Source organism: Xiphophorus maculatus, chromosome 8, assembly GCF_002775205.1.
Source record: "Xiphophorus maculatus strain JP 163 A chromosome 8, X_maculatus-5.0-male, whole genome shotgun sequence".
Taxonomy (NCBI): Eukaryota; Metazoa; Chordata; class Actinopteri; order Cyprinodontiformes; family Poeciliidae; genus Xiphophorus; species Xiphophorus maculatus.
Genome location: NC_036450.1, coordinates 18934131 through 18957360, shown reverse-complemented (window position 1 = coordinate 18957360; position 23230 = coordinate 18934131). Strand labels below are relative to the sequence as shown.

The 23230-nt window shown below is 37.9% G+C and overlaps 3 protein-coding genes across 4 annotated transcripts in view; 2 read left to right on the top strand and 1 right to left on the bottom strand.

Annotated features, from left to right (window-relative positions):
- Nucleotides 1–142: 142 nt before the first annotated feature.
- On the bottom strand, nucleotides 143–1368 carry LOC102225609 (putative UDP-GlcNAc:betaGal beta-1,3-N-acetylglucosaminyltransferase LOC100288842). Its single transcript, XM_014468656.1, has 2 exons — nucleotides 1333–1368; nucleotides 143–1237 (listed from the first exon to the last, which is right to left on the bottom strand). Exons 1-2 carry the CDS (start codon nucleotides 1366–1368, stop codon nucleotides 143–145), a joined length of 1131 nt encoding a protein of 376 aa, XP_014324142.1.
- Nucleotides 1369–2911: 1543 nt separating this feature from the next.
- On the top strand, nucleotides 2912–8583 carry psmd5 (proteasome 26S subunit, non-ATPase 5). Its single transcript, XM_005798665.3, has 10 exons — nucleotides 2912–3146; nucleotides 4033–4177; nucleotides 4259–4372; nucleotides 4473–4601; nucleotides 4825–4934; nucleotides 5051–5193; nucleotides 5398–5589; nucleotides 6016–6125; nucleotides 6243–6383; nucleotides 6506–8583. Exons 1-10 carry the CDS (start codon nucleotides 2974–2976, stop codon nucleotides 6761–6763), a joined length of 1515 nt encoding a protein of 504 aa, XP_005798722.1. The 5' UTR covers nucleotides 2912–2973; the 3' UTR covers nucleotides 6764–8583.
- A 2107-nt stretch (nucleotides 8584–10690) lies between these two features.
- The window catches only part of LOC102225348 (potassium channel subfamily T member 1-like), a 34499-nt gene continuing 21959 nt past the window's right edge, over nucleotides 10691–23230 (top strand). Inside the window, exons 1-4 of one of the 2 annotated variants that reach the window (XM_023338694.1) lie at nucleotides 10691–11054; nucleotides 13096–13263; nucleotides 22798–22877; nucleotides 23031–23175. In XM_023338694.1, coding sequence (XP_023194462.1) covers nucleotides 10891–11054; nucleotides 13096–13263; nucleotides 22798–22877; nucleotides 23031–23175 — 557 coding nt within the window. In that variant the 5' untranslated portion in view covers nucleotides 10691–10890. Of the gene's footprint in view, nucleotides 11055–13095; nucleotides 13264–19603; nucleotides 19957–22797; nucleotides 22878–23030; nucleotides 23176–23230 lie in introns of those variants that run through there. The other variant, XM_023338695.1, reaches the window with a different exon arrangement.

Here is a 23230-nt window from a genome sequence, read left to right as displayed (position 1 = left end):
TGAATACTCAGAGGCTAATCTTTTCAGATGTCAAGTCTACACTTCAGCTTATTTAGATCTTTGTTGTAACACTTTAGAGTGGACAAAAGGAAACTAACAGAAATAATCTGAACAGAGTGTTATGCCATTTTAATTTATACAATCAAGTCTGCTCTTTTGAGTTTTGTAATAACATTTTATCCAAATATGTGCGGACTTTGCAGGCCACAAGGCCAGAGTATGTCTTAAGCAGGGAACATTTTCCACCTTTCTGTTCAAGGTCTTGCCACACTCTTTCTAGCTCTTGGCTCCCCATTCCTGCTGAGCTGAACAGATGTCGGTAGCAGCAGGCATTGTAGTGGATGTGTCTCTCTCCTGAGAACCTGGCACTGTGAGTTGGTGTGACACCGGCCTTTTGAGCACAGAAACCTACAAAAATGTCAACCGGGATGGGGGCAAGGACTGTCGACGACGCAACGTAGACTTTACGGACCACATCCTGCGACAAAATGTAAGCAGTTCCTTCACAGTATTCTGGTATATACTTGCCAGGGTGGAGAATGCGGGACAGGTAGCGCGGACTGTTGGGGTTCCTGTCAGGGGACTCTTTCTGGATCACTCTGCCTAGATACAGGTCTTCTGAATTCCTGTGAAGCCCCCGCAGGTAGCTTCCAATGGCAGGTAGGTTTATGAACACAGAGTCCTCAGTCAACAGAACCAAATGTGCTCGAGGACAGAACGTGATTATCCAACGAAGAGCCAGCAGTGTGTTCTCCTTTGCTCCATAAAGGGATGACACATCTACGACACGGTTTTGGATCAAATCACCATGAAGTTCAGACTCTTTGATGAGATCCTGTTGGATGGTAGAAGATTCAGTTGATGCTGTGAAGAAGAGTACCTTAATGGGAGATTCTTGAATTTGTGTTTGGTTTGCCCACGTTCTCCTCACTGCATTTCTTTGGGTGATATTTGCCGGAGAGCTGAAGACCAGAGCGAGGAGGAAGAGGTCAGGTTTTCTGCAGGCATCGGGATTAGAAATTATATAATCCCTGGATACCTTCTGTTTTATGGTGCTCAAGTCCAGTTTTCTTGCTCTCTCCCTCACGTCTGCAACCATACCATCAGTGTAAACCACAGGGGACGGCTGCAGGAGGTACTCCTCAACAAAATCTGCCCCGAACAGCAAAGCATGGAACAGCAAGATGTTGAACAGGAGGAAACACCATTGATGGGTACGCAGCTTACACAAATAGCACTGCGGTGTCAAAAAAAAGTATGAATTATTCTAAATGCAGTATATGAAACTTTATAAAATGATAAATTTATTAGGTCAAAAAACATAGTTTGTACCTGCATGACAGCTGCTGCAAAAGCCTCGTTGCTCATCTGTTTATTAGCTGTAAGTGATGATTGGACCCGCCACGGCAGAAGGCTCTACAACAATAACAGCTGATCACACAGGGTTTCCACTTTCATGAAACCCAAGGCGCATGTAACTGTGCACCCTGTTCCCAACTGAGATCTTGATTTCGAGGAGTCCATCTTACATTATGCATACTAATTCAGTGACATGCAGAAAGAGTTTACTCGTAATAACCTTAAAGTTTGTGTCTCTACCAAGTTGGGTTTTAATTCATGTGACCATGGGAGTTTAAAATATATCAAAAGCATTGAAGATGAAAAGTGTAAGGCTCAACTGCAAACCCAGCAGGACTGATACATTGTGCAAAGGCATCACTAATCAAAGAAGCAGCCAAATGAGCTATTGTATCTGGAGGAGCTGCTACATACACACGCATAAGAAAAACTTGTAAAAGAAGATACACTGATCAAATGAGACCAAAATCGAACATTTTGGCCTACAAAACAGGCTGTAGAATGGTTTTAAGAAACATGTAACTCTGCACCCTGTGGTCACGTCCTTATTTAGAAGAGTGTATCTAATTTACTGACTGTTTAAACAGTAGCTCCAAAAGGTGAACCTTTCTTAAAATTTTATTGACCAGCTTGACATATTAGGTAATATGTAGGTAACATTATTTTAATAATATTTCCTCTCTGGACTCTTATTAATTTTCCAAGCATATGTTGCAGATGTTAAAATAAAAATATAGGCCCTGGAAAATAATTCAATTATTAGAAAAGCTGTAACTTATAAAACTTTATTATTGAAACTCTGGAGGGATGTGAAGAGATAAAAAGTTTTACAGGTACCGTGGGACATAATCAAGTTCTAGTTGAATGTTTTTTCTGGCCCAATGCAAAACACAGTTGATGGATCTTTAAAGCCATTTATTGAGAATCCATATGAAAGTTGTGACCAGCGCAAATTCTGCACTCAGTCTAATGCTGATACAGCAATACTTCCACAGGCCATGATGTCTTGAGTATTTTAAGAGTGTAGTTTAAGAGTCAACTGTGTTGGTGTGGTTGTTAGCACTGTTGATTCACAGCTTTTCCAAATACATGACTTCCTCCCACTACGGAAAAACATTGATCGCAGTGAGTTTTAAATTACAAAATCTGTGACCATGATAGTCTCTCACTCTCTTTAATGGTAAAAGCTGTACAAGCTCTCAATAGGATAAATGGATTGTACAGAAAATATAAATTTATATGTACTTTTTAATCCCTAATTATGCTTGAAAGTAAAGTTTTGAAATAAGGTAAGAAACAAACAAACAAACAAAGTGATTAATGCAGGAGTGAGTGAAAAATGTATTTTCAGTAACTTTGTTTGCTTTATTTGAGTTATTTTGTTTAAACAACAATCTTTAAAGCATAAAATTGTGGCTGGTTTTATATGGTGCAATAATGTCTCTCAATAGTAAATAAGTTAGAAAGGAAGGCAGTCGTGCAAGGTAAATAAAGTAATCAAGGATGTTTTATTCCCTCTTAGTCCACTAGGTGGTGGTAATGCGCTCCTTGTCGTGTGAGGCTAATGTGACATGAAGAAGAAGCGGAAGTCGTGGATTCCAAACAGACACAATCATGGCGGCCACCATTCAAAGTTTGCTGGAAGAAATATCCGGAGTCGAAGACCCAATTGAAGAGTTGCAGAGCTTAAAAACTGCTTTGTTGTCTATTCCAGTCAGCGCCCTGAGAGACGTCCTGAGCGGACAGCGTTTCGATGTGATTTTCTCTCTGCTGAACACTAATGAAAGGTTTGTTTTTGTGTCTCAGTCTTGTTTGCACTCTGTTAAACTCAACGACTGCCCATTTATTGCTGAGTCAGAGAGCGTGTTACTCAGCTCTGTAGCTGCTTGAACAACTAATGGGTTAGCATAACCGCAAGGATAACGACAGGAGAGGCTAGCTAACCTCTCCTGTATCCTAGCATGCAACTAAGGCTTGTTGTCAGCATGCTAAGTGGCCACAATGCTGCACTACTTCAGTTTATTTTCAGTCGTGTTCTCTGAAACTAAAATGTTGGTGTTTTTTTTAGCAGTACCAGCCCTGTTTTACTCATAGACATATTTTTAAGTAATATGCATAAGAATTTTTTTTTTTACAGATTCATTTGAATTTCTATTCCAACATTTTCCAGCTGTACCTTAAATTGAGCAACTGCAAGAATACAAATAATTTTTCTATTAAAATGAAACCTTGATAGTTTGGTCTAATTTTCCAGTTAGAGATAAATTAGAATAATACCGTGATCAAGATGCTAAAGATCACATATAGTAGTGAGGTGGGGGTGGATATTTAATTTACTATTAATGTTATTTAGTGATGCCCATTATAGGTGTTAACCTTGCAACTTCACACTTACTGCGAGTCTGTCTCTCAGCATTAGATCTAATTGCACAGACATTTACTATACGAACTAAATGTTTGTTGGAAGAAATATCCAGAGTTGAAGAAGCAGTTAACATTTGCATCATAATTGAAGCATCCATTAAGAAATATAATGGGTGAATAGCCATTGGATACACCAATACGTTATGATGACTTTGAAAAGATAAAGTGGATTTATAACAAACTGTTAGTTGCTGATGTAAACCATTTGTTACAGAGGTTTTGAGTTATTAATATGTTCTGTGCTCACAGGGAGCAGGTTGATCTGTGTGTGGACATTCTTGAACGCATCCTACTAGCCCTCAGTCCTTTGCATTTGGTGCAGAACTACAGAGAAAAGCTGCAAGAGGGTTTGAGCCATCCTAACGACACAGTGAAGATATTGGCCTTGACACAGGTAGGGAGTTTGGACACATACAGCCAGTATGTATAGCAGCCAGTAAAACAAATATTATATTAGCCTTTGTTTTCCTTTCAGATTGGCAGGGTGGTGGAGCACCCAGAGGCCGTCACACAAATCCTCAACAATCATGACATTTTACGGGCGGTGATCCTTTGCATCGGTGAGGAGAAAATTGCTGTAGCAAAACAGGTGAAAATTTTAGACATTGAAAGGATTTTGTTCCAGTTCGTCCAACCTACATGGTGTGCAATAACTGTTGTCGTGTTTTCTCTTCTTCTTCTTCTTCCAGGCAATTCAGTCCCTTTCTAAAATAAGTCACTCTAAGCCTGGATTAGACAAGTTATTTCAGAGTGATCTCCTTGAAGTCATGAAGGAAGTGATGGACAAAAACGACATAATCAGATACAGAATATATGAGGTGATTTAAATTCCCTCGTTTTTTCCTTAAAATACTAGATGACTGTATGAATGTTTCCTTTTTCATTGACATCTACTTTTACTTGTTCGCATGAAAATAGTTTGCTTACCAAGTGAAATAACATGATTGCTGCAAAATAAGTATTCTCCACTTTGTTTAATTTTTTATTTTTTCAAAAACCTGTCATAAGACCAGTTCCTCTCGTTCTTCTTTCTGCTTGCAGCTGGTGGTTGAAATCTCATCTTTTTCTCCAATTTCTCTCGGTTACTGTGCCAACAGCGGCCTCATTTCCCAGCTGCTCAGCGAGCTGACTGGAGACGATGTCCTAATCAGGTAGCGACAGTTTTGTGTCAGTAAAAACAAATGCATATCATGTTTGTTTATCTTCTTTCTGACTGGGTTCCCATGCTTTTCGTAGAGACTATTTTTATTCATGTCTTTCCCATCAGGGCCACATCGATTGAGATGGTGACCACTCTGGCTCACAGTCAGCATGGTCGCCAGTATTTGGCCCAGCAGGGTATAATGGATAAGATTTCCAACATGATCAGAGGAGCCGATATGGACCCGTTTTCCTCCCTCTACCTTCCAGGTGAACATGTTTTCAAAACTACTTTCACAATTCAGTACCAGCAATTAAAATGATGGTTTTGCTTTTTTTTTTGTCCTTGTTGTTCTTATCTGAAAACAACTTAATTAGTTGACTTAATAGGGGCAGTTTGAAACTTGTTTTTACTTTTCAGGAAATGTTAATCAGAACTGTGACCCTTACTATATATATATGCTGCTGATTTAGGTTTGGTGAAATTCTTTGGGAACCTGGCCATTACAGACAGCCCCCAGCAGGTTTGTGAATCCTACCCGATCTTCTTAAACAAGGTGTTCGACATGGGCATGGATTCGGACCCCGTCATGATCGGAGTGGCCCTGGACACTTTGGGATTACTTGGTTCTACAGTCGAGGGGAAACAGGTTCTCCAGAAGATGGGTAGGTGTGATTTCTGTAGGTCTGGATTTTTGTGTCCTTCTCCATAATTTCACTGATCAAATGTGTTCCAAAATCACTCATGGGACTGGGCCAAGGGAATTCAGTAAATTCTTGTTTGAATAATAACTCTTATTAGCAGGACAAAACTAAATGTAAATACACCACCCTGCAGAGAAAAAAAAAAGGCTTTACAATAAATGTTTGGTATTAAAAGAATTGTAAAGCCTGAAATAAAAGGACCAGTTACTGTAATGTTTACATACATTTTTATAATTTTCTGTTATTTACAATTAGTGATTTTTTGGGAGGTTTTCTGGTCATCTGAGATCACATCTAAATCAATTATTCAGTCAAGCAGATGAGTCATAAGCATCTTATGTCGTCTACAAAGTTCTTAATTATTACTACTGGGTTTTTTGTAATCAGGAGAAAACTTCAAGTCTGTGTTTTTGAGAATCAGCCAACTTGCTGGTTCTGGAGCTACTGAGCTCAGAGTTCGAAGCTTGGACGCCATATCACAGCTGCTCACCCTTCAGGTATTTAAAGAAACAATCTAGTCAAACGTTACTGTGATGCTGTTGAATACACAAAATTAATCAACTAAACTTTGACATTTTTATGAGTTTCTACCATTTTTTTTTTTTTTTTTACAGCCGGAGCATCAAACAGAAGACCTTTTGTCCCTGACAGAGTCCTGGTTCCACCTTCTGTCTAAGCAGCCAATGGATATGATTCGCAACATCAGCACTCAGCCTTTTCCAGAGCTGCACTGCGGGGCTTTGAGGATCTTCTCTGTAAATAGCCACCATCATTACTTGTTGACACATTCATTACCTTAAAAACTGAAGAACTATACCATTATTTCACAAGAGCAGATGGTGATAATTAAAACCATGTTTGTGTGTGTATTTCTTAGGCCATTGCAAGCCAGCCGTGGGGTCAGAAGATGATGGTTAACAGTCCCGGTTTCATGGAGTTCATTTTGGATCGCTCAACTGGCCAATCAAAGGAGGCGAAAGATGCCAAATTTGAACTGGTGGGATCTCTTCTGGGCTCATCTACAGCATCAGAAATACTGGGCAGTCAAAACTACATCCGCCTGAAGACATATCTGAGTGAAGGACCCTACTACGTATCAGCTGTGGCCTCCGTCAGCACAGAAGGAGCAGACTAATTCCTCGGCATACATACTAGGCTTTATTGTTTAAATATTGCTGAATTAATTGTTAACAAAACACCTCATTTTGATACCTATTTGGTTTAAAAATAACAGATTTTTTTGGCTTAAATTGGCAGACATACCATGAATCCCGAGAAAATAACATATTACAAATAAAAGACTATTAGCCATTGAAGCTGTTTAGATACTTTTAGAGAAATAATTGGAGTAAAAGTACTTGAATTACTTTATAAATTTAAAATGGTAATAGCAGGGAAGCAAAAAGCAAATTTTCATGTTTTTAACCACTTAGTTAAGCAATAAACCCTACAATATGTCAGATATTACAAGTTTTTCATCCAGACACATTGTTCAGTTTTTTTTCTACACTTTAAACTTTGAACTTATGACAACATCACTGCTCTCCAAAGGTATGTTTCTTTTTGTGTCAGTGATTTTTTTTTTTATAAATGTTTACAGATATATATTTCTTTACCTTTCCTGTATAGAAAAACAAACCAAGAACAAATAAATTTGGTTTGGGAGATTCAAAATAACATTCTTTGAAATTAAATTTTAAGATAAGACATAACTTTATTAATCCCCCATGGGGGGAAATTACAGAATTCAAATGATTTAAAGCTAAATTATTTATATTTGTACTTCTAAATTAAAATGAGAATCCTTACCAAATGGAAGCATATAGTACAGTAGCAGTCTGTTCTATTTTAAACCTTTGTCTGTTCAAAATTAAATTATCTCATGTTCCAGAAATGCTGCAGCTTCTAGCAATCCCACTATCAAGATGTATTTTCCTGTTGAGTTTTCAGTGACTTAATATTAGATTTAAAAAAATCCATCTCATCTTTTAGATGAGAATGGAGATAGTAAAATGGAGAAAATACATAGTTGTGTAAAGCTGCTCAAGTCGACGGTCTTCATTTGTGTATCTATGGCACATTATTTGCATAAATGTGCAATGATATGCAAATGTCTTGAGGCACTTTATATATTCTCTTCAAATGTTAGACTAAGACACTAAGAGTCAAGTACATGAAATATTCTTTATGTACCATCAACACAAATCAATTGATTAAATATTTGGTATGCAGTAAAATGATTCTCAGGTTGCGGAAAAAGACTTAAGGGCAAAATCTTCGTCCTTTTATGCAAAATAAAAAATAATAAAAAAGAACTAATTACAGGGGAACAATTTAAATGGTTAGATAAAAGGACTTAATTAAAGTTCAGCACTAAGTCCGACTTTAATTAATTGCAGCTTCTGGAGGCCTCCCAGAAGCTGCAGTCTGGCCATTAGTCATGGCTGCAATTTGCAATAGTGGAGCATTCCTTCGCTATAACAGCCAAAGGATTTGCTACTAAATATTGACACTAAATGCTATTTATGGTAAATAACTGATGATTGAACATCTTACAGGTTGGCCTACAGTAATTTGATGGGGTTGAATCCTTTTTGGTGCAATTATTAATATATCTGGTATAAAATATATAGGTTTAGAAGTTATTATTGTAATGTTCTAAGTTCTGAAAATTATGTTAAGCAGTTCAAGCAAAATCTTAAACTGTGCATCATAATCAGCAAAATGGTGGAATTTTAAAAGTAATGTCTAAAAGTTGTTTAACATTACTTTTCGTTTTGCATTAAATACCTCGTCTGTTTGTAGTGAATCAGTCCTAAACAAAGCATATTAAAAAAAGTATAGCTTGCTTACAGGTCTGGAAAAAGTTAAGAGCCTTCTGCGCTGAACCCCATTGAAAACATCCTAGTTTTTCCACCAAATATTGATTTTTGAACTCTTCCTAATTTAAAACATTAGTATTGTCATTTCTAAATGAATACAAACTTGTTTTCTTTGCATGATTTGAGGTCTGAATGTATGTTTTTAGTTATTTTGACCATTTCTTGTTTTCTACATATACAAACTTTTTGCTTAGAATTCCTAAGACATGTAGTCAGTAGTTCATAGAATAAAAGAACAAATGTTCATTTTACTCAAAAAATATACCTATGAAAAGTAAAATCAGAGAAACTGATCATTTAAAGTGGTCTCTTATTTTTTTCCAGAGCTGTATATCTAAATATGTAAGCCTTCCAGGTACTTTAATGTAGTCTTTTCTAGTGACATAGATAATATTTTAAGCGTTTCACATTCTAGATCATTTTAAAATGCAATTAGTGTATTCTATTGAGTCATTCTAAGTGCAAAATGGCTCCAACATCCACTGGTCGCATTAAAACGTGTCTGCAGGTGGAGTATCACATCCTTCCATCGCCACAGCATTAAAACAACAAAAACACTTTTCTCCTGTGAGCTCTGACTCAACCTCAAGCATCCATAATAAGCTTGAAACTCACGAGCACCCTCACGTCACCGTGTCCCCTGTGACTCATCAGTTCACCCACGTCTTCTCCTCCGTGTGCCATCGGATCATCGGAAAAAAAATATCCCGTCAGTCTTTTTACTTGATATTCGATTTCTGACATTCGCTTCATAAAAGGCAGAACAGGAACGAAAAGAAAAAGAACAAACCGTGCAGGATGCTTTTCTTTGTGCTTTTTCACCGAGGTCACAGTGTCCTCCCTGTAATTAAATCTGTTCTCATAATGTAAAAGCAAAAACTTAGGAATTTTTCTTGCTTTAGAGTGTCTTGTTAAACTCTGCTGCAGATGTTTCTACCAGTTGATTTTTTTACAACGGACAGTTCTTATACTGGCTTCATATTTTCTAAAGGTTGGAGGATCTGAGATTGACAAGATGCAGAAAGTAGGAGGAAATGTGAAATTGGTGAATCAGCCCTCCGTCATCAATTAGGTTGTGTCAATCACACAGGTTCAACAAGAGGTTTGTGTTGCTGTAATGTCTGGATTTTTCAGCTCTTATTAGGCTCTTGAACCATCATTTTATAGACTTTATTGTTGTCTAATGCTTAAACCCATTTCCACACATTTCTTAAGTGCTTGGTCTAATGTGATTTCAAAACCACTTTGCAGTAATACAACTGAGCAAAGTACCCATCATTACAATTTATTTCAGTGGCATCTGTTTTGGAGCACTTGCAGAACAGATCACTTTTTTGGCAATAGATAAATGCCCTGCAAAAATCTTTGAACTCTTTCAAGTTTTGGCACGTATTCTATATATTTTATTATAATTCAATGTGATAAACCAGCAAAAAGTAGTGTATAATTGTGAAGAGAAAAAAGTAAAAATTAGTAAAAAACTTAAAAAAGGGAATTGTGCTGTTATTTCTCTAACAGCTTTTTTTATTACATCGATTTATGTAAATTTTCCATCGTTCTTCTTTGCAAAATAGCTGAACTTCAGTCGGACTGGATGAAAATTGTCTGCATAACATAAATTTTCACATTTTGCCACATAGTCTCATTATGATTTGTTCTGAATTTTGCCTGTGCCCTTCTGGCTAATGAATATGCTTTGATCTAAATCTGGGCGAATCACCTGAGTAGTGGATCTCTGCAGCTCCTCCTAAGTTACCATGTGTAATTTGCTCTAATTTCTCTGTAAGGTTAGGTGGAGATTCAATGACATGGTAGGTAACCCAGACTTAAATCAAAACACATTTTACTAACTAGACACGTGAAGGTATGTGATGCAAATTCAAGATTAAAAATCAGTAATAATCTAAATAGTTTTTATACGTGAGAAAATGTGCAATTATTCATTCATAATTATTGTATTCTACCTGAATGTTTTATGTGGTAATACACATAAAGTCCACCAGATGGTGCTGCTCTCCCTTTCACCTGTGCTGAAGCAGGAGGACCCTGTCATGCTCACCGCTGCAGACCTGTCACTCCTGCGCGTCTCGTCCCCCCTTCTGACGCTGCCAGCCTCGGTTTCTGCCTCCCGTTCAATAGTCCCACCTACATCCTTCAGTTAGTCAGTTTTATAACCTCATTATTACACAGTCCTCACTTTGGCTTGCAGCCTCTTAGGTGCGTTGGTGGAGAAAACAAAACACTCTCCTCCAAAATGCACCTGCATAGGTGAGAGGCGCAAGTACAAGGAGGGATAACTTTTGTTCTACAAGAGCGTCTTTTATTTATTTATTTATTCTTTAGTTCGTGGGTACGCTCCTACCTGGCAGGTCGCCCTCCGATGCAATTAACCCAGGAAGACGAGTTTGTGCATGACCCCACGCCGACCACCGCAGCCCTCCAGTCGGACAGAAGCGCCGGATCTCCGGCCAAAATGTGCAGCGAGTGCTACGTGAATCAGTCATTTGTGAACGACGATGGGACCGTGAGCGCCCACAAGCAACGGTAAGGGAGACACAGACAGAAGTTCAAGCTTCCTGTGACTTTTTTCCCCCCAATTAATAATTAAAAGTTACACCCAGATTAAAAAGCCGTGTGGTTTTTTAGAAGATTTTTTAAAAAATGAAAAAATTTTCATTTTTTTTTCAGTGGCTATGTGACGTGTGCGCTGTTTGTTTGTTTGTTCATCCATCCACAAACATGCACTCACCTGTCCCCGCTGTTATTTGTTCAGCTGCTCAATGCCTCGGCCTACAGCTATTACACTTTACAATTGCACGTTTAAAACTGAAGAGCGTCATCATGATGTACCTGTTTATAGCATTTGTTATATTTCAGCAATAAATTCAGAGAAAATACTCCAGAAACATTTGTTTAACATCGTGTTATTGTTAATATGCTTGGAGAACTTTTAACTTATTTTATTAATAGATTGCTTTTTTCTTTTCTTTCGTTTTTTTAATTCTATATTTTCTAATTTCTAAACCATTTAGCCAACACTGGTTATTTTCTGAGATTAATAAAGTATTCTTATTCTGAATCTTACACAAATACAAATACAAATTCAGTCCTCACGTTGATGCTTAAATCACCTATCAAGTCCAGTGTGCTTCAAGAGACAAGAGTGTTTCCTGATGATTTGTTTAGCAAAGTGTATTTTACAAAACCGCAGCGAAAACACATACCACTCATCAATTATGAAACACCTCTGACAAGCTAAATGCAGAATTACAGCAAACAGCCCTCGATGGAGACACGATGTGAGTTTCAAGGTGTTTTTCTCTCTCTCTCTGTTTCTCTCTATCCGGTCTGTTTTGTGAATGATGCAGTCTGCGTTTCTAGGAGACTGAAGGCAGCACCAATCTTCACACCGACCATCAGCTCTTCTCTCATTACGCCAATTTTTTTAAAAAAAGATGCCTTTTTTTTATTCATTTATTTATTTTTTTTGCCACCGCTGGCTATTTAACAAGTATGAAAAGTAACCCATTCATCTATAAGAGACTCCCATTCGTGCTGGCAAAGGCAAATAAATTAAAAAATACACTTTAATCTGCTTCTTGAATTAATAGACATCCTTTTTTATTTCAAAATCTTTTCCAGCAGGACAACAGCTCTAACCACAAAGGGCTACAATGGGAGGGTTTATATCAAAACTCATTTATGTATTTGGTAATACTTTATTTGACGAGGTGTGAATAAGACTGTCATTACACCGTCATAAACATCACATAACAACTGTCATGAACATGAGTAAGTCTTCATGAATATTTATGACTGTTGTCATAAAGTGTCATTCGGTGAATCATGATACTTTGAATACAAAGTTGACATTATTCAAAATGTCTTTGTTATGACAACTTGACATTAACCAGGAAATCATGATCTGACATAAATTTGTTATAAAGGTATTACTGATTAAACTTTAAAAAATATGTAGCTTTATGTTATAAAAGCTATGTGATGTTTATGACAGTGTCATAACAGTCTTATTCACAACCCGTCAATTAAAGTGTTACCTTGTAGTTTAATGGCCCAGTCAAATTTCAGTCCTAAAAGCCTGTTAGGAATCAATCAACTAAAATGCTGAATACTAATTGTGTCTAACAGCTTATTGATAGAGATGTTGTACTTGTCTGAAATATTATTTTAACATCTGTTAAAATGAAGCAGAAAACCTATTTTGGGACTCCCAGAACACATTCATATTCTGCTTCTTATGTTAAATGATCCGTGTTAAGCTGCAGTCTTTTATTGCATGTGCCCCATTTGTGTCAAGTAGTTTGTATGCATAATAGCTTGAAGAGACATTTGTTAGTTGCTTGTTTTCTGATCTTCTGTAAACCATACTTGTGTGCATTCCTGTAAAACTTGACCATTTTCCACTTTTCCACTCCCTTTCTGCACTTTCTCTTCTTGTTCCTGCGCTTCTTTCATCATTCCCTCTCCATCCATCCCAGCTCCCTCCATTTGTACAAAGCCCTTTTTTCCTCCCTGCCCTTTATTTCCCTTCTGCCTCTTTACTTGTCTCCTCTCGCTCCTCTAGCTCTTCTCCTGCTCCACTTCCGACTAACACCAGCCGCAGCAGTGGAGTTATCTTAGACATCTCCTCGCTGAAGATGGAGCAGTTGGAGAGCGAAGTGCCTCCGCTGCCGCCCCGCTTCCGCTTTAGAGACCTGCTGCTGGGGGACCAGAACTTCCAGAACGACGACAGGTAGGCAGAGACAGAGACTCCAGAGCAGGGCCACACCTGCCGCAGTCTGACCAAATATTACTAACGCAACTGTTACAACTGCCGATGACAACTGGAAGTGTTTTTGGAAAAATCTTTTTTTGAAGGAAATAGCTAGAAAATCTCACAGTTTTGTTCATAAATTGAAAATAATCCATTTGTTACATTAATTCAACTTAAACTCCTGATTAAATAGTTTACCAGAGTTCACAATGCAGCAGCAGCAGCAGCAGTTCCTTTAAGTATTTTAAAGTAGGGTTTGAAACCAATACTTTTGAATTCACTTACAGCGTCAGTTTTTGTGGTTGTTGATCTTATTCATTTTATTTAACCACTAATTGGCCTTCAAACCCACTGGATCCTGCTGGTGCTTGTGTTCTCCATGGTGCTGAAATCTCATTGTAAACTGTGAGATTTACGTACAGTTTACTACGGTAATTGTGTTTATTTTAGTTGGAGCACTTTTCAGTCGTTTAGCAATCAAAAGTATATTTTGAAATGTACTGCATTCACGTGTTAGTGCCTTAAAGTGTGGGTGGTGCCTCTGATGTTGTCCATGGCGGTGACATTTAAGGCCGCACAATAACTTCTTTACTTTAGTTGTTCTCTTTCAACCGGTCTATTTCTTGCAGTCTTAAACAGTTGTGTATTTCATTCAATCCATATTGTAGGTAATTTAGATCTAGAACTGAGGTTTGGGTGATGCTTCATGTGCTGACCATGGTGCTGAAATTGAAGAATGTACCTAAACTGATGCATTTGACTAGTTTTTTTCCTTTTTCTTGTATTTAAAGCTAGAAGCGATGGCATTTCATATTGCAATACGTTATATTTAGTTGTCTTTTTGTCATATTTTCCCCCATATGTCTGCCTTGTTGTTTCTGATCAGGCAGTCTATAATTCTTTCAAAGATGATAGAATCAAAACTGTGTATTTTAATTCAGCTATTTTATGGCAAAAATAATTGGCATTGTAATAATCAGCGACAGATCACTTTTTCCAGCTAAAATGGAGGAATAACACATGTCATTAATCTTTAGAGAAAAGAAAAGTTATAGCGTCACTTTGTTACTTGAATTTCTAAAAAAAAACCCCAAGAATTATGACACCTTATTGTCTGACAGGATATCTGGGCCCCAACAAGAGAGTTGTTGTAATAGTAAGGGTTACAAAGTTTCATTCAAGAATGTGTCTTTTTTTAAGTTAACTGACCAAATCGGGAACATTGTGGAAGAAAATAATGTTGGAGGACCAATGATAGCATCAGGTTTGAAATGTAAAACAAGTTAAGTTTAAAATAAAAAACACACAAGAAAGGATATTTTAAAAAAATAGCAGAAACAGGAGTCGATGTTTCTAACTTAACTCCACTAGAAGAAATGTAGTTCAAATACAGAAAAACTATTAGTAAACCATTGCTAATACCAAAACACAACATAAGGGGATTGAGGAAAAGCATTCAGGGTCAAACAAACCCACTGTTTATCCTCATTGATAATGACATCGGGCTGGATGTCAGGAAAAGGAGCAGAGCGGGTCAATGTTCATATGCTCTGCAATAAATAATATTGCTTGATATTTGGAAAAACCTTTTTTGCAATTCTATCAACTGAAAGCAGGTTTGGTGATGATGAAGTAATTGTTGGGGATGAAAATGGATTTCAGCTCAACAAAAAGTATTTTTTCCAGATATTTGTGACAGAGACGATGACAAAGCTCCACCATCAGTCACCTGGTTATGAATCGGCTTAACATGAGTCACTGGCTAAATGAATGGCTGATCGGTTGAATCAATACAGCTGATGAGCTCTCAGTCCCACTGATGAGTGTATTTTACTTTCCTTTTATTGTTGATGGTTCACTGGTAGCAATTTCCCATGACACCGTCCTGCTGGCCGACCTGCCCGAGATACTAAATGTTTTAGATGGCTTTATATTCCAAGCTATAAAAACAGAAAAAGAGATGAATAAAATACTACTTGCAGTTCTGGGTTTATTACATATTTTACATCTGAAAAGGGTGAAAAGTGCAGCAGTGAAAATGATGTACCTGTTTGAGGTGTCTTTAGAAAGCTTGAATATTCAGCAAATATTTAGGAGTATAGCAACAACTAAATGCAATTTTGCATGTGGCGATAGAAAAAAAAAAAAAGCCTTCAGAGTAGATTGCTCTCAATGTTAAGTGAAAACCACCTCTGATCTGAGTTTTTATTCCAAGGTGATCTTTAACCTGGCTGTCCTTGCAGGAATAATTTTCTTTTTGATAAAGAAGACCACAGTGCAAGGTCTCATTATCGTTTTTCAGCTCTGGCCCTTACAAGGAACCTGTCTCCCTCCCCCAGTCGATAATGTTGTAGGAGCTGAATGATGCTTCAGGTTATATTTGCAATGGTCATCAGTAAACAAATGTCACTGGTCACATCTTAACAGGGATCGTTTAAATGTTCCTTTCTTAAAGGTGAAGGCATGCTGCACAAAAACATGTCAATCCATACAAAGAGAAACATTAAAACGCCATTCTTAATGGCAGCGCTTCAGTTTTTTCCCGCATCTTTAATGCTTTAATTATCCTGTTACTAAGGGGAAGCCTCTCGGATCTAAATATAGTTACGGAAAATGTCACATATTTTGCCGGCACAAGTCACAGGACAGCGCGAAGTGCCCACATGTAACCTGAAAAGCCACGTTAAATGGATGTACCTGTGTGGGCGAGAGGAGGTTCAAGTGGAGTGGCCTCATCCGGTGTTTTCAAAAGCACTGACTCATGGAGGAGGTCATCTATAAATTAGCGCTTCAGACTTCCCACCCTCCCTTACTCGGTGGAGACGGAAAGAAAAATACTGGGAGAAATTAGACAGAAGCCGTCTTGTTCGTTGATTCTTTGATCTTTTTCAGGTTCTGCAGGTGTCTTTTCTAGCTGAGTGAAGCTGACACCCCACCCACCTCAAAAAATTCAGCAAATAGTCTGAGTGGTTAGTGCTCCGTTAGTGCAGGTTTGTGCCGTTAAAATTTTCGTTTGTGCAGCTTTCGTTTTCGAGATATTAAAAATTATATTTTAGGTCATCCAGAGTTCACCATCCCCCCATGTTGCTCCAAAACAAACCAAACTAGGCTACTTCGTTAGTGCTCCGTTTGTGCAGGTTTGTGCAGTTAAAATTTTCGTTTGTGCAGCTTTCGTTTTCGAGATATTAAAAGTTATAATTTTGGCCGATGACGTCACCATCCCCCCATGTTGCGCCAAAACGAACCAAACTAGGCTACTTCGTTAGTGCTTCGTTTGTGCAGGTTTGTGCCGTTAAAATTTTCGTTTGTGCAGCTTTCGTTTTCGAGATATTAAAAATTATATTTTAGGTCATCCGAGTTCACCATCCCCCCATGTTGCTCCAAAACAAACCAAACTGGGCTACTTCGTTAGTGCTCCGTTTGTGCAGGTTTGTGCCGTTAAAATTTTCGTTTGTGCAGCTTTCGTTTCTGAAATATTAAAGATTATTTTTTAGGTCATCCGAGTTCACCATCCCCCCATGTTGCGCCAAAACAAAACAAACTGGGCTACTGCTCATCATGAGATATTACATAATTTTCTTTCATACGCCAACTGACTTCACCTAAATTGATGACTGTGGCCTGCTCTGGACATAACCACAAAGCAAGCAGTTATTAATTTCGTATGTTATTGTGTAAGTTAAATTCTGCAGATTTTCAGCTGTTGTACAATGTGTACCTTCTTTTGTTTTGAACTTCAATAAAGATTTCGAACAAGAAGAAATTTGTCTCATTTCAAGAAATGTTTTTAGATAGTAATGTTTTCTCACCAATATAACTTTCTCCACAATAAATGAATCCTGTCAAGACAGGACATGCGGCCGTGACCGTAACGTAATGTGTGTATTTGTACGACTGTTCAACTGTGCTTTGGTTTCGGAGGTGGTTTCAACAATTATATTCACATTGTTGACTTACTTTCTGCTGATTATGCAGCAAAAGGGTAAAAAACGACAACAACAAAAAATCCATAGCTAACATGCTAGTTTCTTGAGCAAATAAAGTTTTTGCAGAGTTAAACCGGAAGTGCATGGCAGGGTCATTGGTTCAACAAAGTTCATCCAAGTAATGTACTTAATATTTAGTAAATATATTTTAAATGCAACGAGTTTCATTTCATCCAATTGCTGACATTAAATGTATATGCGTGATCTTCAAGGATTTTTAAAAGCACGTAAAATGTTTTGCCAACTTTGACAAAGTTCTCACACAACGTCAACTGTGATTGGCTCCACCCACACTGTAGCGAGTGTTGTTTTTGCGGAAGAGCAAGTGTAATTTCAGCCTCTCGTTGAAATTATTCTAGCAGTTTGAAAGAAATCGTTTTGAAAGAGTCATCTTTGGAATTTTTCCAACCCTGATTTTGATTTTTGAACAAGGTAAGTAAATTAATGTTCAGGTTTCATATAAAATGTTGACTCGATGCAAAGCAGAGAGGATGTATGCATGGATAGCTTACGGCACAAACCTGCACTAACGGAGCACTAACGAAGTAGCCCAGTTTGGTTTGTTTTGGCGCAACATGGGGGGATGGTGACGTCATCGGCCAAAATTATAACTTTTAATATTTCAGAAACCAAAGCTGCACAAACGTCCGTTTTAACTGCACAAACCTGCACTAACGGAGCACTAACGAAGTAGCCCAGTTTGTTTTGTTTTGGCGCAACATGGGGGGATGGTGACGTCATCGGCCAAAATTATAACTTTTAATATCTCGAAAACGAAAGCTGCACAAACGAAAATTTTAACGGCACAAACCTGCACAAACGAAGCACTAACGAAGTAGCCTAGTTTGGTGTGTTTCGGAGCAACATGGGGGGATGGTGAACTCGGATGACCTAAAAAATAATCTTTAATATTTCAGAAACCAAAGCTGCACAAACGTCCGTTTTAACTGCACAAACCTGCACTAACGAAGCACTAACGAAGTAGCCTAGTTTGGTTCGTTTTGGCGCAACATGGGGGGATGGTGACGTCATCGGCCAAAATTATAACTTTTAATATCTCGAAAACGAAAGCTGCACAAACGAAAATTTTAACTGCACAAACCTGCACAAACGGAGCACTAACGAAGTAGCCTAGTTTGGTTTGTTTTGGAGCAACATGGGGGGATGGTGAACTCTGGATGACCTAAAATATAATTTTTAATATCTCGAAAACGAAAGCTGCACAAACGAAAATTTTAACGGCACAAACCTGCACAAACGAAGCACTAACGAAGTAGCCTAGTTTGGTGTGTTTCGGAGCAACATGGGGGGATGGTGACGTCATCGGCCAAAATTATAACTTTTAATATTTCAGAAACCAAAGCTGCACAAACGTCCGTTTTAACGGCACAAACCTGCACTAACGAAGCACTAACGAAGTAGCCTAGTTTGGTTCGTTTTGGCGCAACATGGGGGGATGGTGACGTCATCGGCCAAAATTATAACTTTTAATATCTCGAAAACGAAAGCTGCACAAACGAAAATTTTAACGGCACAAACCTGCACAAACGGAGCACTAACGAAGTAGCCCAGTTTGGTTTGTTTTGGAGCAACATGGGGGGATGGTGAACTCTGGATGACCTAAAATATAATTTTTAATATCTCGAAAACGAAAGCTGCACAAACGAAAATTTTAACGGCACAAACCTGCACTAACGGAGCACTAACCACTCAGACTATTTGCTGAATTTTTTGAGGTGGGTGGGGTGTCAGCTTCACTCAGCTGTCATTTCTCGCCAAACCATTCACATCATTAGAGCTTGAAGAGCCACAAATCAACAGCGCAGCCAAGCACTTTGCGTCCTTTCTGTTATTGGCAGAACAAATACCCAAAAAGAAAGTCAATGAGGAAATATAGATTTACAACAACATATATAATAATAATAATAATAATAATAATAATAATAATAATAATAATAATAATAATAATAATAATAAAAATGATATTGACCTTAATTTTATTATCATTAGCAAGACAAATGCATAAAAAACACATAAAATGAAATTATAAAAAATGGGTTTCTGAATTTTATTGGCTAAGTTGGAATAATCAACATGCCATCGCAGTTTGCACACAATCCGATCAAGCATACACAAGCGTCTCTCTTTATCCTTCAGCGTTTCACTGCTAATGTGTACAGTTTTCTCCAGGTGCTGCAGTGTTGTTGGAGAAGTCCATGCTGCAGCACCATCACATACGGTTATTCCCATCATGGTAGTGTTGCTGTGGCAACAGGTTCGCACACAAGCTGGGCGGGAAAAGACTGTATACAACTCTAAAAATATTCCCATTCCGCAAAATAAAAATGATCAAATGCAGCGCAGATGAAATCCTCTCCCTGTAGCTGTAATCAGTGTGTGTGTGTGTGTGGGGGGGGGTGCGGGCAAAGTGCGTGTGTGTGTGTGTGTTTTTTTCCCCTCAAAAAGCTCAACAGTGATCATTTTCCAGCAGAGACGAGCTATGTTACTACAGATCTGCATGGGAGTGCATTAGTCAACAAGGCTTAGTGCAGGAGTTTAGACTTTCTGCACGACGCAGCAGCAGGTGTCCCTACGGGATGGACTCAGAAACCATCGTCCACACCTGGATCAGTCCGTCTGTGGGAATTTGGAGGTCGGACGTTCTCGGTAGTGACGCTGGCCAGAGGTAGGATGTTTGATGTCATAAAAAATAGTGGAGGTGAGCTCTGTGGACTGACACCGTGGGGTGTCCATGTTATTTTTCACTGCCCAGGTGAGATAGATTACACAGCAGCTTGTGGGTTTGGTCATTAAGGAATAATGAAAACAAAAAAATATGATTAACAAGTTTGTGCTCAAAATCCGTTAGAATGAGCTTAATTTTCCAGATGCTTATGTGTTGCTATGAATCATAACCTTAAGTGAATCTATTTATCTTGTTCGTTAACATGCCCACTGCAATTAGCGCTGCAGCTCAGTATTGGTGTAATTGTTGCTGCAGGATAATTATATCAACTTTATCCCATAAGCTGAAATAAACCGTGCCAGCCACATTTAGTGTATTTGCAACCCTCGTAAAGATGTTATAAAAAGGCTCAAAATAAATTAATCTTTTATTGCGAAACCATATCCCCACCTTGACAATTTAAGAAAAATCCAGCCTCAACTAGAAGATTTTTATTGAGAGGAGGGAAACTTCATGTTGAGAAACCATCGTTTTCGCTAATAGCATTACTATTGATGCTGTCAATATTCTGCACAACATTTAAAATGTTACTTTTCCTGCAACATTTTACAAGGTTGGAGCAAACCGCAAGATGGATCACTGACCTTTTCCAGAGTCACTTCAACTTACCTCACAAGTTTAGTAAAGGATTCAGGTCTGGCTACTCTATTGGCTATGTAAAAATAAAAAGGCAGATTTTTAATTAAACCATATTTACTGTTCTGGTCATATGTTCCCATTATTATTCACTCATTTGTTCATTTTCAGTTTCCTGCATGATCCCAGAATACCTTTATTCAAGCTCTCCTTGTATTTCTTTTGAAATCCAGTCAATTAAAAAAAAAAATCATTTAATATTATTCATTTGTTGTATTTCGTTTGACTAGTTGGTTAACTGACAAGCTAAACATGAAGTACATCTTGGTTTATTAATGCACATGTCTGTAAGCTTCTCTGTTTTAGTGATTTTCCCCTGAAACACTGAAGTGACTCCACAGCGTGATTGATGTCAGGGCTAGTTCAGCTTCATAATTGGAATGGGAACTAATAAAGGGGCATTCCGTACATGTGCACATGTGTGGGCAGAGGAATGAGACAGACAGAGATCAATGTGTAGGACTCTCAGCAGCTCTCTGTCTCCCTGGGTTTCTGCTCATTTCAGTCGAGGTGGTTTTGCTCTTTTCACATGTTCATTTACTCCTTCACTCTTTGTTGGACTTTTTCTGCACTCTTAAGTAGAGTTTAACCTTCAAGTCAACACTGCAGCATTATTCTCCCTGTCCATGACAGTCATTTTAAGCTCAAACTTTAGATTAGTAGCAGAATCTGCATAGACACACACGCCCACACACTTCTAAATCACTTTTAATCTCTTAGGTTTGCACTTTGCCTTTTCCCCTCACACAAATTCTCTCCTGAGAGATTATTTATTAATTCTGTTAGAATTCATCTTTTGTTTCTGAGATGCACGGCCGTGTGGCTCTTGTGACATATGACAGGGCAACGCAACGTGGCACATACTTGTGAAAAGGAAGGCAGAATGACGCAGAAGCATACATTAATTTAGTATTTATGTCTTTGGCAACAATTAAATTTTTAGGGATTTGACATCTCACTTTTTAGGAAATTTAGCGTTAGATTTAGACCGTAAGTATACAGTCGAACATACAATGGAACGGTCTATATTAAATTATATAAATTCCTTATACTAGCCTAGTCAGAATAGTTCAGACCTCTATCCAATTCAAAGTTTGTGGCAGGACTTTAACATTTATTTTCAGTTACTGTCTCCATATTGCAAAGAAAAATCTGGAATAAAAAAATATGCACAAAAAATTGCAGGTGCAATTGCAGCCACTGGATGTGGGTAGAGGGATCCATTATGTAAATGCTTGCTACAATTTGCATACATTAATTTGCAAAACAGCTTAAAAACCATACATGCTTTAAAGATAAAAATAAACTTTATCATTCACAGGGAAAATTTTGTTTTACAGCCGGAAAATAACAAACGCAAAGAAGTGTAAAAATATAAGTGAAATGTACAAAAATAACATTCATAATAATAATGCAAATTTAAAATTTAACCTAATTCCATCTCTACTTGGGCTTATCAGGTGAGATTATTAGTGAAGATGACACTAACAGGGGCAAATGAATATTTGTACCTTATTGTATTGCACTTCATCACCACTGTGAGCCAATAGCAGGAACCTGTAATTTCCTTCTTGTCCATATAAGCACTTTATTTATATTTGCCTTTCACATCAAATCCCAATACTTTTAAGAAGCACTGTTTTTGTCAACTATATATTGTAAGAATATATTTAAATACTGGAGTAAAGAAATTGCAATTTTATTACATTTGTAGATGTTGATTTAGTTTTGAATGACTATCTAAGCAAAACTGGTTATAGTTTCTGATTTAAGCAAAACGAATAATGTTCTCTTGACTCAAGAAGTCTTGACAAAGTAAGTGGGTGCATAATAAAGCAATTAGTCTTTTTTTTCTTTTCTTTTTAATTTCCTTGAGACTATATCTTTCCTCTGAGCTGCAACAGCTGCTCTTTGATGGCTTATTTCAAATTGCATAATCTGCAGTTACCCCGCCTTTTAATTGGGAAGAAAATAAGACACGGATAATAACCTAACTCTCCTAAGGCAAGATGATTAGAAAAGCAGCAGGATGAATATACAAGCTGTTTTCCCATCTCTGTTTAGTAAAACCATCCATGTGCATTGCATTTTTTTTTGTTTTTAGCCGATTCTCATCTGACAGTTGTCACTGTTTTTTCCTGTTAGGGTGCAGGTGGAGTTTTATGTGAATGAAAACACCTTCAAGGAGCGTCTGAAGCTTTTTTTCATCAAAAACCAAAGATCAAGTAAGTGGGTCGTGGAGCAGGGCGTCTTTTAATGTGCCTGAAATGTTTCTTAGTGCATTAAAATTGACCATTTTGGGCTAGAACTGTTCAACTGCGAGCATTTGTAGAAGCTGCAGCGAGGAGAAACTGCTCTGATTTCTCTCTCGTCTTCAGGCCTCAGGATTCGTGTGTTCAACTTCTGCCTGAAGCTGCTAACATGTCTGCTGTACATCATCAGAGTGATGACGGACAGACCCGGTCAGGGCACAGGCGGCAGCCACAGCTCAGTGCAACAAAACGCTCCAAATGGCAACAAATGGTTAGTTCATACCAAGAGATGGGTCATAGTTGGGTTAAACGCAATAATAACACAC

What these genes read in the sequence shown, in the direction of transcription:
- LOC102225609 (XM_014468656.1), bottom strand. Translation starts at nt 1,368, where the DNA reads ATGAGCAACGAGGCTTTTGCAGCAGCTGTCATGCAG. An exon ending in TTGCAGCAGCTGTCATGCAG is followed by an intron (nt 1,238 to 1,332) that starts GTACAAACTATG and finishes TTGACACCGCAG; the next exon opens with TGCTATTTGTGTAAGCTGCG.
- psmd5 (XM_005798665.3), top strand. Translation starts at nt 2,974, where the DNA reads ATGGCGGCCACCATTCAAAGTTTGCTGGAAGAAATATCCGGAGTCGAA. An exon ending in AAATTGCTGTAGCAAAACAG is followed by an intron (nt 4,373 to 4,472) that starts GTGAAAATTTTA and finishes TTCTTCTTCCAG; the next exon opens with GCAATTCAGTCCCTTTCTAA. An exon ending in CACAGCTGCTCACCCTTCAG is followed by an intron (nt 6,126 to 6,242) that starts GTATTTAAAGAA and finishes TTTTTTTTACAG; the next exon opens with CCGGAGCATCAAACAGAAGA.